Source organism: Gadus morhua, chromosome 8 (assembly GCF_902167405.1).
Source record: "Gadus morhua chromosome 8, gadMor3.0, whole genome shotgun sequence".
Classification (NCBI taxonomy): Eukaryota; Metazoa; Chordata; class Actinopteri; order Gadiformes; family Gadidae; genus Gadus; species Gadus morhua.
In genome coordinates this window covers 25176050-25192479 of record NC_044055.1, presented here as the reverse complement: position 1 = coordinate 25192479, position 16430 = coordinate 25176050, and the positions used below count along the sequence as shown (strand labels likewise).

General features: G+C 46.6%; 1 protein-coding gene across 4 annotated transcripts in view; it reads left to right on the top strand.

Moving 5' to 3' along the window:
- The window catches only part of tnk2b (tyrosine kinase, non-receptor, 2b), a 69284-nt gene extending 55039 nt beyond the window's left edge, over positions 1-14245 (top strand). For 2 of the 4 annotated variants that reach the window (XM_030364123.1, XM_030364124.1), the window contains exons 12-18: positions 1073-1167; positions 1724-1768; positions 2587-3008; positions 3551-4939; positions 8768-8863; positions 11241-11371; positions 12148-14245. In XM_030364123.1, the coding sequence (XP_030219983.1) occupies positions 1073-1167; positions 1724-1768; positions 2587-3008; positions 3551-4939; positions 8768-8863; positions 11241-11371; positions 12148-12154 (2185 nt within the window). In that variant the 3' untranslated portion in view covers positions 12155-14245. The remainder of the gene's footprint in view (positions 1-1072; positions 1168-1723; positions 1769-2586; positions 3009-3550; positions 4940-8767; positions 8864-11240; positions 11372-12147) is intronic. The other 2 variants (XM_030364125.1, XM_030364126.1) reach the window with 1 other exon arrangement.
- Positions 14246-16430: the final 2185 nt, after the last annotated feature.

Here is a 16430-nt window from a genome sequence, read left to right as displayed (position 1 = left end):
GGATGTAGACCAGTGAACCCTCAGCATGTTGAAGCTCTGGATGTAGACCAGTGAACCCTCAGCATGTTGAAGCTCTGGATGTAGACCAGTGAATCCTCAGGGTGTTGACCTCTGGATGGAGGATGTAAAGCAGAGGTACTGATGGGCCGGCCACGGTCCGGGGGCAGGACCAGACGTCACTGTGTCCGGACCCGCCCCTTTAACGGAGAAATGATTGAGAAGTATTACATTTTGATGGAACGCTTCTAGTTTTACGGGAGGAGCTTTTCTAGCCATTACGGCCCTGGTTTTGCTACCCAGGAGACTCAGAGACCAATTGTATGCGTTGTAAAGTCACTGAGTGAGATACCGAATCATACCGGGGAGAGACTGTCATAAAAAGGTTATTTAACAGTATGGACAGACCCTCCCATGTGCATGCAGTTCAAAAGCAGCATGGCTTATATGCTTTGAGACGGTGGCGATCGTACACGTTGGGCTGGTTGGCTCCACATGCTCGGACCCCCATGCAGCACACAGGGAATTCAGTTGAGGTTGTGTGCGTGTGAAAAAAAATGGAGAGCATGTACTGGCACACAGTCACCCATAGATGGTGTAAGCACATCATTTTAAAATGTACAACCATGGCTGGGCATATAAGAGATGGTTTATTTATTATAATGGGCCTATTGTCTTTTTTGAGACATACTGTTCCCCTCTCTCTCTCTCTCTCTCTCTCTCTCTCTCTCTGTCTCTGTCTCTTTCTCTGTCTCTGTCTCTCTCTCTCTCTCTCTGTCTCTTTCTGTCTGTCTCTGTCTCTCTTTTTCTCTCTCTCTCCCTCTCCATCTCTCTGGTGGTTAAATTCTTCCTCTCTGTCTCTCAGCTTGTATCTTGGTAACCCCATGGATCCTCCTGATACTATAGGGGTTAATGTTTTCCTCTCTGTCTCTCAGTTTGTATCTTGGTAACCCCATGGATCCTCCTGATACTCTAGGGGTTAATGTTTTCCTCTCTGTCTCTCAGTTTGTATCTTGGTAACCCCATGGATCCTCCTGATACTCTAGGGGTTAATGTTTTCCTCTCTGTCTCTCAGTTTGTATCTTGGTAACCCCATGGATCCTCCTGATACTCTTCTGGGTGTAGAGTTGCCCTCTCCCCGGCCCGCCCAGCTCCCCGGTCGGGCTAAAAGTGAGTAGCAGTCCCCCCAGTTCTGTTCACAGCTTACTGGGTATTGAAGATGGTTAATGGTAAAGACGGTTAATTGTACGCAACAAGGTCGAACACAGGCTCACTGTGTGGTCAAAGAAAGAGTAACAAGATGTAGAACAGTGTTGAAGTTTCTTCTCAAGTTTAAACCCCTCTCCATAAATATTTGACTGTGTTTGACTGTGAATGTGTTGACCATCTGGGGTCATGAAGGGCTTAATCCTTCATGACCCCAGGAAGACCATTGCTTGCTGTCTTTTGTTTTGTTTGCTGTGTTTTGCTTTGTTGCAATATCTTACTTTTCTTTGTTGGACTAATGCGATGTCCTTCTTTTCCCTTTTGCCTCTCTCCCTCTCGTTCTCGCTCTCGCCCTTTTGCTGTTTTTCTGTCTGTCCTTCTGTATGCCTCTCTTTCTCTCTCTGTCTCTCTCTCTCTCTCTCTCTCGCTCCCTCTCTCTTGTTCTCCGTGTGCATTCTATTCACTGCTGCTGCTGTCTTGTTCCTCTCTGCCTGGGGCGGGGTGCGCTTGTTTTGCGCAGCGGACCCCCCGCCGCGGCCTCCCCAGCCCACAGGGTTTCCAAGCAGTAAGTGTGGCCTCCCCTGCTCTCTCCCATCACCCCTGCCCTTTCTGTGTATATATATATTAGAGCTGTCAGTTAAACGCGTTATTAACGGCGTTAACGCAAACCAATTTTAACGGCGTTAAAAAATGTATCACGCGATTAACGCAATTATTTAATAAAAAAAAATATATATATATATATTTTTTTTTTCTTTGGCTCAAAACAAAGAAGCAGTAGCCTGACTGCTATGTTCAAATGACATTTCTTCAAAGCAGTCGTTTAATTGCACTATAGGCTCTTTTTTTGTATCGTCCTGTTTTGATCAGTATATGCCAATGTTGTTATCAATAAAAAATCATTTGCACAAGGCAAGCCGATGCACTTCACCATGTTGATAAGAGAATTAAAATGAGAATAATTATGGGACAAAAAAAATCAAGGGATATTTAGCATAGAAAAATAATTCGCGATTAATCGTGAGTTAACTATGACATTAATGCGATTAATCACGATTAAATATTTTAATCGCTTGACAGCTCTAATATATATATATATATATATATATATACACACACACATGTATATACACACGTATATACATACACATCCATATCTCCCTCCCTCTCTGTATCTCCCTCTTCGCCAGCTTCACAGTGCTCATACATCTTGGTTAAACTTGTTGTTCCAGGTTGTCCCCAGATTAGTTTTGTGTCTCAACAGTGTTTGTGTCCTCACTGTGTTGGTTGAAGTCTGTGTGTATTCATGTGTTATGTATGGGATGTATGGCTGCTAGTGGCAGGGTATTATGTATGAATTATGTATCAAGCCTCTTTCTCCAGAGCCGTGCTACGACTCCGTCGCCGAGGATGAGGATGCACCGCTGGGACGCACAGGGCGACTGTTGCTACGGAAACCGGCTTCCATCATGGGGCTCAAGCTCAAGCCGGCCGCCTGGGTCTTGGCCACCAGGCACACGTCGGGGGGGCGGGGCTCCGGCCCGGGCCACGCCCCTCACAGCGAGGTGTCGCTCATTGACTTCGGGGAGGAGTTCTCTTCACCTTCCCCTGTCACGGAGATCCCCGTCCCCTCATTGGCCAAGCTGGCGTTGGACGTGGACCACCTGCTGGACCAGACCCCCCCCCAGGGCCCTTCCGGGCCCTTGCAGCGGCTCCTCCACCCCACGCCGTTGGTGGACTGGAACGCCCGACCGCTACCCCCGCCCCCTGAGTACGACCGCGTGGCGCAGGACGAGGACATTGAGGTAGGGATCTGATCAGATCTATTACAGCGTTTACACTTCAATGAAATCATGAATTCATAGCCTTTACACACCAAAATACAAACTCTTTGTGCTTTATATTTTGTTAAAAACACTAAAACACTGAGAATACAATTATGAAACAACAAAATGCAATTTGTGCAATAAAATGTATATAAAATGTGTATGTGTATATCTGTATCAAAAATAGGAAATACTGGAAATAACCAAAGAATACAAACAGAATGATGAACTTCAATAATGCATAAAGATTATAATAAATAGACCATAACTTTGTAAAAGCAATAGTAATGTTACGTTTGCTAAGCAATGTGAGCAAAAGCCAGCTAGGCATTCCTCGATGGTAGTTGTTGGTGTAGTGAGGGGCAGAGAGTTGGCAGAGCCTGATGAAGTCCGCCAGGGTTCATATCAATCATATCCTTTAGCGCCAGAGAACGCTCTCATCTCGAAGGAAATGCTAACGTCGCATGGGCAGACTATGAGAGACGAGTCCGTGTGACATCATGCTCTCCTGGTTTCCCCAGGTGAGCTCCTTCACCAGCGTGGAGCAGCAGTATGCAGAGCCCCCGAGGGACGGCACTCCTCCCCGTGGGTCGGTGGAGGGGGAGACCCTCTGCCCCCCGGGCCAGAGACCCACCCTGGACAACAGCCTATTCACTCCCTGCGTCAATGCCCTGCCCCTCCCCCCGCCACCTGCCCCTTCCTCCTCCTCCGTGGCGGCGTCCCTCTTCCAGGAGCTCCAGCAGGAGGTCATGAGGAGGCTCAGCGCCCCCCCCCCGGGAGCAGGGGGAGGAGCCTCTCCCTCCCGGACGCCGCTGGCTTCGTCTCAGGAGCCGGTCGAGACGCACAAGGTGGTGCCGTCGTTCACCGAGGACAGACCCCAGATACCGCCCCGCGTCCCCATCCCCCCGCGGCCGCTGAAGAGGGGCGACTACACGCCCTTCCGCTGGTCGGCTGACCACTCCCTGTCGCCGCCCCCCACCACCGCCTCAGTGGAGGACCTCTCAGGCCCGGAGACCAGGGGCATACCGCCTCAGATCCCCCCAAGGGATCCTCTGTCACCGCCCGGCTCCAGGACCCCAAGCCCCATGGGCCTGGGGCTGGGCTCCCCCCACCAAAGAGCCTTCTCAACCAGCCCCGGCACCCAGTCGGCTCCCATCGCCTCCCCCTGCTCCTACCTCACAAGCTCCCTAGGGAAACTCATGCCAACTACACACAGCTTCGCCTCAGACCCCAAGTATACCGCGCCCAAGGTGATCCATGCCCAGCCGTACCCAAAGGACCCGGCCAGTAAGGGTCCCTGCATCCTCCCCATCGTCCGCGACGGCCTCAAGGTCAGCAGCACCCATTACTACCTCCTGCCCGACCGGCCTCCGTACCTCGACCGCTACGACCGCTTCTTCCGGGAGGCCGAGAGTCTGTCCACCCACACCCCCCCTGGCGGTGGGGTCGCGGAGGACAGGCAGGCGCGTCAGGCGAACACGGCCACCGTCAGACCCATGGTGGTCAGCAGCCAGACCCTCGTCCAGGGTCTGGGCCAGGGCCAAGGTCTGGGCCAGAGCCAGACCCTCGTCCAGGGTCTGGGCCAGGGCCAAGGTCTGGGCCAGGGTCAGGGCCTTGGCCAGGGTCTGGGCCAGGGCCAAGGTCTGGGCCTGGGCCAGGATCTGGGCCAGGGTCTGGGTCAGGGCCTTGGCCAGGGTCAGGGTCAGGGTCAGGGCCAGGGTCAGGGTCAGGGTCAGGGCCAGCTTGGTGACCTCAAGGCTAACTCCTCCTCCAACAACAACAGCAGCCTGGGCGGGGTCCAGGGTCCGGGGCTGAGGACCTCGTTGAGTCTGCCCAGGGTCTGTTCAGAAGGTTCTGAAGCCCCGGGAGCTCCCGAGGCTGAGACGAGCAGGGCTGAGACGGTCCACATGGTAAGTTCAGCTGCTTCAGGTTTGACGTCATTCTTTCCAAGTTTCCCCTGCTTCTGATATTAGGTATTGATTGAACCCGAGGTAATGGCAGAAACATTTACCATTCATCGTTGTTATGGATGATATGTTTGACTGTGAATGTGTTGACCATCTCTTTGTGCTGCACCTTGTGGTGCTTCACTCTATCAGTCTTCAAGACATCCACTTGGATCGATGTGAGCGAGGGGAGAGGACAGAGGATCAGAAAGTATAACATTACAGTACAGAAGTGGCTAGAAACCACAGCCATCCATCTCCCATTGGAAATCGCGTCTCAGTGTGGCTACCGCCACTGAGACAATGAACGGCGTTCAATAATGCACTGGATTCCATATTTATAGTTTGCTGTTTGTATGGATGGTGTTTGACAGTTTGCTAGTGAGTATTGAATCAAATGGTAATGGAACAGTAGAGGGCAGCAGAGGGCCGTGTGTGTGTGTGTGTGTGTGTGTGTGTGTGTGTGTGTGTGTGTGTGTGTGTGTGTGTGTGTGTGTGTGTGTGCACTTTCACGGTCGTGCAAATAAACATTAATTGTGTTGAAGGAGAAATTCTGAGAGAGTGTGTGTGTGCAGGTTGCCTTTTGACTCTCTGGCACATTGACGCATACACAAATTGATGTGTTTTGTAAATGAATTGATTGCCTTTTCCGGTTAATTGAATTCTATACAAACGGGTAAATCACGATTTAAATTGAAAGTTTGTTTACGGGAATAGAAAAAGCTGTGCTCATTAAATAGACCACTGCCATATGGAGAGAACAGTTGAGGAAGGTAAGGTGCTGCAAAGCGTGTCAGAAATACAAAGATATGAACAATGCAATGCCAGGAATCTATAATTCATTGAAAGGGTCGCTTTTCTACTACTGTACGAGCTTGCGTGGTTATTGGAAAGAATGTGATGTACAAGTGTAAGTGTATTGTAAGAAAACATATTAATGCCCATGGTAGAGTAACAACAACAAAATAACACTCTCCATCTTTGATGGACCTCCACACTTCTGTTGTTCTAATGGCTGATGATCAAAATGTTAAAGTGGAGTTGAATCAAATGACGCCATAAATGTAATACTACCACAGCTCATGTTCAAACAGAATGAACTGTGAATCAACAACATATTGGGAAAAAATCTTAAATTGCAATACTTACAGTTTGGATTTCTCGGAAACACGACCATCGAGTTAGAGGCCGACCTATCCCATTACACCTTTGGTGGACTCCACTCCCACGCCCGCTGACGTGTCTACAGGGGTGCTGGTGAGATGGCTGGTAATGGTTGATCTAGATCCCATCTCCTGGCAGAGTAGGGGCCCTTTCAGTTCAGCCCCAGCCTGAGGCTCCTCTCCTGGAGGACACGTTCAGAGAGGCCTGTGGATTTAATGCCCCCCTATCCACACCCCTTCAGAGAGGACTGTGGATGAAATACCCCCCTATCCACACCCCTTCAGAGAGGACTGTGGATGAAATACCCCCCTATCCTGGCTCGGTTCACACTAGACTAGACAGGATCTGATGAGCTGCTGTGATAATGGTCAGGTGCTGGACACCACCGTAAACATCCAGTTTAATTGTAGCGCTGTGGTCCAATAACAGAGGGAGATGGTACTGTCAGATTAAAGAATGGCAGCTCTACTAATGTCCCTTCAAATGTACCCAATGCCCTGCTACAGAAACTCATGCTTTGTGGGTGGGTGTGTTTGTGTGCATGTGTTTGTGTGTGTGTGTATGTGTGTGTGTGTGTGTGTGTGTGTGTGTGTGTGTGTGTGTGTGTGTGTGTGTGTGTGTGTGTGTGTGTGTGTGTGTGTGTGTGTGTGTGTGTGATGGTTAGTGTGAGTGTGTGGAAGTGTATTTGTGTGGATTTTTTTCAGCACTTGGTCTTTTATTCTCCCACAAAATTGTTTCCTAACAAAAGCCTCAACAGAGGACGTAAGACTAAATCAACCGGAATGTTTGTTGACTCAGCAGGGATCGTATAAAGGAGAAAAGGGAGATTGATAGTTGAAAGCATTACAAGATGCCTGAGAGGCTTACTACATTATATTCCACTTTGAGTTGTCACATTTTGTGATGAATAAAGATATTTTGACCATAAATGCTTAGAGAAAAGGCACAAAGTGCAGCGTAAAACTTGTTTGTAAATAGTGTTTGACGCACAAAAACCTATGCCACTGTGTGTTTGTTTGTGCGTGTAGGTTTGCATGTTTATGTGTTTGTGTCTGTGTGTCTGCATGTGTGTATATGTAGATGGGTAGGTGTGCATGTGCATTTCTGTGGATACGTGTGCGTGTGTCTGTGTGGGTGTGTGAGGTTGCGTGTGTAAATCTGACATAAAAACAAATCTGACATTGACAACACCAGATCAGGGCCCCGTTTCCCGATAACGATGGATCTTCGCTCGTACGATCATTCTCCCGATGGATCTTGCGATCCATCGTCAATTTCTTTGGAGCGTTTCCCGAAACTCCTCTTAACGTGAACGTGCATTCGCTGCACTCACGACGTCGTAGGATTGTAACTGTCTACTGACACGGTGCTGAAATGGGCTCCGTAGGAGGGGGAGACGCAGGAATGTCGCAGGAAAATTGTGTTAAAAAGGGTTAAAATATATCCCCATCAAGGACAACAGCAGAGTAGCCTACAAAAAAAATAGACTGCAATTATATGAATGCTAAAGACATTAAAACACAATTGATTAGGCTTAAACCGACATATATCAGTCCTAATCCTGAATGCACTGTGCGTTTCACGGCATTTTCCCCCCTGAAATAATTCCTCTTCACACCTGTGAATAACCCGGGAGACGTCCATGATGAGGAATACAACGAAGCCCACCGTCTGGCCCGGTGCATCGTTGAGCGCACGATCGGGAGGTGGAAGTTGCGCTTTAGATGCCTTCACAAGTCAGGCGGAGGGCTCCAGTTTTCGCCGGCCAAGTCATGCGCCGTGATATGTGTGACGGCTATGTTGCACAACATTGCAGCTAAGGCTGGGGTGGCATTGCTTGAACCGGAGGACGTTGAGGACGATGACGATGAGGAAGATCGGTGTGAGGACGGCCTCCCTCATAACTACGCGGCTTGTTTTCATGCGCATCGAATAGTGATTGAGACTTTTTTTTAACCCCCTCCACCCTCCCTCATGTCACTAAACATTCCCGTCAACGTGACCAATCCCCACCATATCCCAGCCTTTTGCCTGCTTCTTTGCTTGTTTTTTATAAAAAAATGTATTTCTTTATTTTTTATTTTTTTTAATTTCTTTAATTTCGTTATTTTTTATTTATTTTTTACATTATTTTATGCTACGTTATATGAGTAGCCTATGTCAGTCTGCACAAATCCCCCCACTTTCTCTCACACATTTTGAGTGCCCTGCCTGCGCAAACATTTTCTGGACTGTCCCGTTTTATTTTGGCCATTTTAACATCTTTATTAATAAATTAATTAATAATCTTTATTAATTACCAAACTAAGAACATAAAGGCGCAATGCGTTTTAATAAAACGCATCCAATATATGGAATGTCCGATGGTGACGCCACTGAGGCTATAGCTGACGATGCTCTTAGCGTCCTACGAGTACCTACGAGCACCCCTGGAGTACTCGTTAGCTACGAGCATTTTCAAGACGTTCGTGACCAACGATGCTTTCGGGAAACGCGGTGAAAACTCTACGATGCCCTTTCGACGCACTTCACAATCCACTTAGGCTAACGACGCTTTCGGGAAACGGGGCCCAGCATAGGATTCTGGGTTTTGCTGATAACCATGGCAACCTGCTTTGTGTTTCCCAGGTGCAGCAGGCTGTGCACGGAGTGACCGTGGAGGAATGCCAGACGGCCCTCCAGAACCAAGGCTGGAGCGTTCTCCAAGCCGTGCACTATCTCAAGGTACCACAGCTGAGCTACACTGAGGAGGGCGCCGGCATCCCGCACCAGGGGCTACGCCCTATTGTGGGCGTAGCATCAGGGGGTAGGAATAGGAGCTATGCCAACAACAGGGCTTTGTCTCGGGATTTTGTGAAATGCAGAAATAAAAAGTACAATTTCGTGATGCAAAATGCATGTGAGCGAAATGCTATACAAACATAGAAGTATACAAGTATTCTTAATTTGCAGTGTGCAAACGGTGAGGACAGAGGAAGGAATTCTACTCTGAAGAATATACACAGAATAGATATATTTATATTTAATTTGAATTCTTCTCACATCTACTGAAATGTAGTCCATTGGGATTCCATTCTAAGGACACATTTTTACCTACTCAAACTAACGCTATCAGCACACTATGAAATTATCATTACAGGTTAAGATTAGGGCGTTAATATGTGGAAGCATGTTCCTGATTGGGACTGTGATAGTTTAACTCCATCACAGCCCCAGGATGTGTGTGCTCACGCATGTAGCTATGAGGTCTTTCTAGAGATAAAAATAAAATTAGTAACAAAATGCAACCATTGAGAACTTCTCTGAGATGAGTAAATGTGATGTGACTTTGTGGTTGCCGTGGGCGACATCTGTTAATGCTCGAGCCAAGCACATTTCTCAAACACTGCTTCAGTATTATGACGGTGAGAGCCTCAGGGCCTCAGCCCTACCATACAGTACGCATAGAAAGAACCTTGAAATAGGGACCAGGGTGAGAGATATCCTTATCTCTTATTTTTAAAAAAAAACGTTCATTTTGAATAAATAAGGACATCTCAACATGACATTAATTCCAAATTGAACCGAAATTCCCATGATTTGAGAGTTTCAATGGAATACAGATTGAATACCCAGCGGCCCCTCAACACCCGATAGCTCCAGTGAACCTACTGAGACGTGTGTTTAAACGTCTCTGCTATGACATCAGACCTGCTGGAGAAGCCTCCGTGTTGAGGACACAAAGAAACGCTGGGTGGATCCTGGCTGAAGGCCAGCGCCTGGAGACCCAGTCTGATGCTGAACATCCAGCCCCTAAATCATAGAGGCTCAGTGAGGCTGACAGTGGAGCTGACAGTAGAGCTGACAGTGAGGCTGACAGTGAGGCTGACAGTGAGGCTGACAGTAGAGCTGACAGTGAGGCTGACAGTGAGGCTGACAGTGGAGCTGACAGTAGAGCTGACAGTAGAGCTGACAGTGGAGCTGACATTGAGGCTGACAGTGGAGCTGACAGTAGAGCTGAAAGTGAGGCTGACAGTAGAGCTTACAGTGAGGCTGACAGTAGTGCTGACAGTGAGGCTAACAGTAGAGCTGACAGAAGAGCTGACAGTAGAGCTGGAAGTGAGGCTGACAGTAGAGCTTACAGTGAGGCTGACAGTAGAGCTGACAGTAGAGCTGACAGTGAGGCTGACAGTAGAGCTGACAGTGAGGCTGACAGTAGAGCTGAAAGTGAGGCTGACAGTAGAGCTGAAAGTGAGGCTGACAGTAGAGCTGACAATGAGGCTGACAATTCCAGTCTATTTACAAACAGTACGTGCTCTACAAAGTGCCTGATGAAATGGAGTCAAGTCACACAATCGTGTAAAAACACAGTTCATTAATTTTGCTCTACTTCATAGTTTTTCCCCTGCTGTACATCACTAGCCAGCTGTGTCTCCGTGTGAGGCAGGCTGTCTTCAGTCCCTCTCCTCCCCCTCCTCCTCACTGCGAGAGAGAGAGAGAGAGAGAGAGAGAGAGAGAGAGAGAGAGAGAGAGAGAGAGAGAGAGAGAGAGAGAGAGAGAGAGAGCAAATGGGCGAGAACGAGAGAGAGCAACAGGGCGAGAACGAGAGAGAGAGAGGTTTCTCCATCATTGCCCCTCCCTAGAAACATCATCTGTATGTAGAGCCCGAAGACTCTTCATAACCTTATAGTCTCAGGTCAAACATTGAACCCCCCTTTTCCGAGGGCTATCTCTCAACGCACTGGGTCAATTAAAATGGATCAACTCTCTTTCCAATAGAGATGAGCTATGTGCTTCTCAATCTCCCTCTCTTTGATTTCTCACATTTTGAGCCTTCTTTTCTTTTCTCTTCTCTGTTCCTCTGTCCTCTTCTCTCTCTTTCTCACCCTCAGAGTCGGGAGGTTTGTCCGTGCCCTTCAAAGGGCCTGTGAAAACTTTATAGGCTGTGATTAAGGAAATTTGTATATATATAATATGGAAAGGAATGTGGTTTCACTCTCCTCTGTGACTCTTCATCTGAAGAGTAATCTCTCCTCTCCTTCCCCACCTCTCTCCCGCCTACCCTGCTCTCCTCTTTCCTTCCCTCCCTCCACCCCCCTCCAACCCTATTCCTCCCCTGCAGGTGGAGCAGTTGTTCTGCCTGGGTGTGGGGACCAGGGCAGAGTGCCTGAAGCTGCTGGAGGTCTGTGAGTGGAACCTGGAGCTGGCCAGCACCCAGCTGCTGGACAGCTGGGGCTCCACCAGCAGACAGAGGTACTAGGCCTGGGCTAACGGACAGGTTACTAAGGTTATTTAATAACAAAGGTATTTCAGTTAAATTAAGTTAATTTACATTATTTTTGTTACTTGGACTAGACTATTTACCTGACCCATGGTTTGCTAATCTAGAATTTCTAATCTTTTCATAATCTTGAAGCAGTTTCCTATATCAAGGCCTCTGGATGAGTTCACAGTGTTCAATAATTTAAGATAACTCTTAGTTCTCCTTCGTCCTGCCTAATTTCTCTTTCTTGATGATAAACCATGTCAGTATGAATGGCATAGCAGGACCGATAGAATCCTAAATTAATTGGTAACACTTTGCAATAAGTGTATATTAATTAACCCTTAATTCATATTAGGTAATGAAGTTGTAGGCCCTACTATATAGCAATAGCATAGGGTTAAAGGTTAGGAGTGGTGGGTTAGGATTGTATACTATATTGTAATTCACTACTTACAGTTAGGGTCAACCTAAACCATAATAACCATAATACAATAATGAATAACTTAGTTAACATGAACACCATAACATAGTTTAAATAAACAACTTGCGTGAACATGAACAACATCGGTAAATTATGAGACGTTCATTTAACTCTTAATTAACGAAGTTAATGCTTATGACTGCGTTATCTAATGTGATTTCTGCTTTAATGTAACATTTTACTCCAAAAATGTTTTCTCAAATAATTTCCTTTAGAAACACTTTAAAGAGTAAAACAGTAAATGAGTTGAGTCCAATGTGTGCTTTTCTTGTCAATTTGCAGGCGGTGATGGATATCTGCTCACTTCCGCTCCTCTAGTAGGATATCAGCTTGTTACCGTGGACACAGGGTCGGTCTGTGGGCTCCTCCCATGTTTGACTCCGGGTTTGAAGCCTTATCATGGGGGAGGAATGGACAGAAATTGAGAATCGCCTCAGCCCAATTCAATTTACTCTGCACAAAATGATGAGGACACCTGATAAATAAAAACGCTAACAGAAAGGAAACATCCACAACTGAAAGACATATATAAATCATATTCATATTGATGTCTATTCTCGCCCTAGTAATGACCTTTGAGCTGCACTAAGAGGTTTAATATAATATATATATATATATATATATATATATATATATATATATATAATTTGTTTTTAAAAAATAAGAAGGAAGAGGGGAAGTGATGGAGGTGATTTCTGATACTGTCTATTGAGTGACGTTGACCACGCAAGAAAAGCATCAGCCCCACGTTGCTATAACGTGATCCAGGTTGTTATGGTGATCTCCAAAACGATATTCTCACTGCCAGACTAACACTTTTGAACAACCAGGTCAAAGTACTCATGGTTGATCATAGAGATGCAAGATCTAGGATTTATCCTCCTTCTTAGTTATTTTTATATAATTGTTTTCACCAGCCCACAATAATCTTTCCCACAGTTAGTTCCACTCTCTGTTGTTTTGTGTTGTGTTCCTTCTTCAAAAGGCAGCCTTTTTGTTTCCTCCAGTAAAGCATCATCGAACAGTACAGCACTGTGCAGAAGGTTCCTTCCTGTATTCTTTTTTTTGCCTCAGAGTCGACACTGACTCCTATACGCAGAGTCCTTCAGAGGAAAAAGCCCCCAGGAAGCTAACTTGTTTATTTCTGCGATTCTGCACCCTAATGCACAGGCCTGATGGATATTAAGCCCCCTTAAAAGCATGACATTGCTGTTTGTCTGCCGTCTTAGCGGAGGAGATGATCCAGTTTGGGGACGTCAGCTCTGAGCTGCGGGGGTTTTATTTTATTTGTATAACTTCCTGGTTGTTTTGCCTGCGATACTTTTAGAAAAGAGTCATGAATCATGGAAATAATGACATGCATCTGTCTGTCACAACATCAATGGACCCCTCACCACAGACACAGACACACACACATACACCCCCACACACACATACACACACACACATACACGCACGCACACAAAGAAACCTAGACATCTCCAAATGAAAAGGTAGTCAAAAGACATTGCGTAGCTTTCAGCGTCTGGAGTTGAGCCCGTCCCAGGACCAGAGAAGGCAGAGACCACCGGTCATGTCTCATTGTTATCTGTTGGCAAACCAGAGAGAGAGAGAGATTGTTTTTAAAATGGATATGTTGTCTCTTACACTCTTACCAAGATTGTGGTATCTTTAAGAATGACCAAGTGGTAAAGATCATCCTGTTCATGGGGTTACCGGGGAGCTGTTTGTTATTTCTCTATTCAACATGGCTGCTAGACCGAACCAGCAAACCTCAACCCTAGTTCACCCGTCAACTTCGGCTAAAGCTGTAATGGTTGTTGTCCGTCATCACGGAGCAGCGGACTGGCGAAGTTCTTCTGTCTGGGTCATCTTGTTCTCCCTGTTCATAACGGAGACAGAGACCCTCTCTGTGTAGGCCGCATGATTCCAGTGAAAAGCTGATCAGGATGTTAGTCAGGAACAGGAGGGACAGCTCGGCCTCCCCACTTTGTCCTTCCTTAATTCTTCATACCCCAGCTGCTGTTTTTAAGGTATTTAAGACGCCATAGAAGAGGTCCTTTTTCGATCAGCTCTCAAAAATAGTGTTGATTGTTTTTTATGATTCTGTTTTTGATGTGAAGTCTTGTTGAGTACCATGTCTTTGTGTTAACCTCCCGTCTCTCCATGATGTTCTGGTTTTTCAGTTTTACCGTTGTTGTGTTTCTGCGCTGGTCTTCCCCAGAGGACCTTGATAAGGATTTCTGTTTTATTTTAAAAAAGAAAATATATTTTGTACCAACCTTTTTGTCCTTTATTTGTTCTCTTTTCCTTGTGTTTCTGGGCAACAAGTTCAAGCTGCCGAATATATAAATGTATTTTTTAATTAAAGAAAGAAAAATCAGTGCCGGCGCAACGTGTGTGTTGGTGTGTGTGTCTGATGTTGTGTGCGTGTGATGTTGTGGGAGCCGGCACACATGCGGAGGTCGGGATGAATAGTGTGTTCACTCCTGTGCAGTGTGTGTGTGCTCCGTCTGCATCCTGCTTGGGAGGTTGATCAATGCGGCGCAGCGCTACGAGTCCTTGATCTCCCTGACCGAACACACGCCGGCCGCTACGCCTCGCCTCCATCAATCAACGGCACCATACAGAGCAGCCCTCCCCCCACCGAACCCCCCCCCCTCCTCCGCATTTAACCCTCCTACGCTTGCGCTGTCCCCTCCCCACCTAATGGGGGATTAACAAGCGTGGCCTTGCTTGCCCCATCGACATACTGCAGCGGGAATCCAAATGGTGGTTGGAAGTCCTAGCTGGTGGAGAGGCAGATGGATGGTCTTGTATATAAACAGGTAATTGGTCAAAGAGAGGTCTGTGGAGGGAGGGTGCGAGAGGTAAAAGGTTAAGAAGTGGATCACAAGCATGGACCGATTAAAGAGAGGACAGCGGACTAAAACATGGCCGCCCATTCATTCCTATGAAAACTGCTCAATGGAGCAGGGGAACATCAAGGAGAGATTTGCTTCCGCATCATGGGCGCCTAGCCACGCCCTAATGCATGACGCGCCGGATGCAGAAATATTCTCGTTAACTAGCATTGTTAGCATTATAGCATCATAAGCGAGAGGTCTGAGGGAGCACAGTCGCATTGTTTACTGACCATGGAAGTATAAGTTAATAACCCCCCGGATGATTCTCTATGTGTGATCTTTAAATTACACTCCTCCTGCCATCTGGACAACAATAATTATTTAACAATTATTATGCTGGGCTGAAACAACATTTGTTTCACTACGACTCCTTTCAGCTGCCCACCCCTCCTTCTCCTGCAAAAAAATACATAAATAAAATAAAACGCTTGAGGTGGCGTTTTGAAAAGAGAAAACGTCCATTTTATTAGTACATGGTATAAAGATAATTATGAGCCTTTGATTGATATCCACCATTTATTTGCGGAGACACATTCCTGTTCCCTAATTGTGTTGGAGTAAATGGCGATATCTACTTGTGGGACTCCTTGAATCGAGAGACCCGTCCACAGCCCGCTTAAACAGCCGCAATACCAGGCTTGGCCGCTGAGCACTGGTGGATTGCGGAAGTATGCACTGTTCCTGGGGTCTGATCACAAGGTGCTCTTTCCTTCTCAGTATCCATCTTGCCCCCTCGATCTCTCCCTTTAAAGGCTCTCTCTCTCTCTCTCTCTCTCTCTCTCTCTCTCTCTCTCTCTCTCTCTCTCTCTCTCTCTCTCTCTCTCTCTCATATTCCTCCAACCACAGACAGTAGTTTGCATTCGTTTCCATCCCGTCTCTCGTGTGTCTTGTTATCCGTCTTCTGCTCTTCTGGTTCAGCCTGTGTTCTGCCGGCCCCTTTGTGTTGCTTAAATTCTTCATAACGAGTGCACACATTCTGTGTCTTTGTATGTGTGCTTGTGTTTGTTTTAGTGTGTGTGTGTGTGTGTGTGTGTGTGTGTGTGTGTGTGTGTGTGTGTGTGTGTGTGTGTGTGTGTGGGTCGTCATGCATATGTTTCCATGTGTATGTGAACTGTTTATGGTGCAAGTAATCATGTGTATGTGTGTGCATGTCTCTATGTCTCTATGCATGTGCTGGTGTGTGTATGTGTGTGTGTGTGTGTGTGTGTGTGTGTGTGTGTGTGTGTGTGTGTGTGTGTGTGTGTGTGTGTGTGTGTGTGTGTGTGTGTGTGTGTTTGTGTGTGTGTGACTTACGAGCTGAGCCAATACAGTCAGTATTATTTTGTATTGTTTATATTACAAATCTATAGTGGAATATGGGGAGAGCCCTAAGAGGAATGATTTGGGGTTGTCCAAAGCATTTGTTCCAAAAATTGAAAATTGATGTGATGGAGAAAGGAAACAATCAATGGAGGTAACCAATATATGCTGTGTGTGTGTGTTTTGTATGTGTGTGAATCCTTCTATTGGTTAATCCGTGCTCCGCTGCAGTCTGTTACGTATTTTAAGAATCTAAGCTACCCACACATAGACCCAATGAAGCAGGACCAAACATATAAGCCGTAAATACTACAAATAGCCACAAGGGGAGCAAGACCTTATTGAAGGCTGCTCCACCAC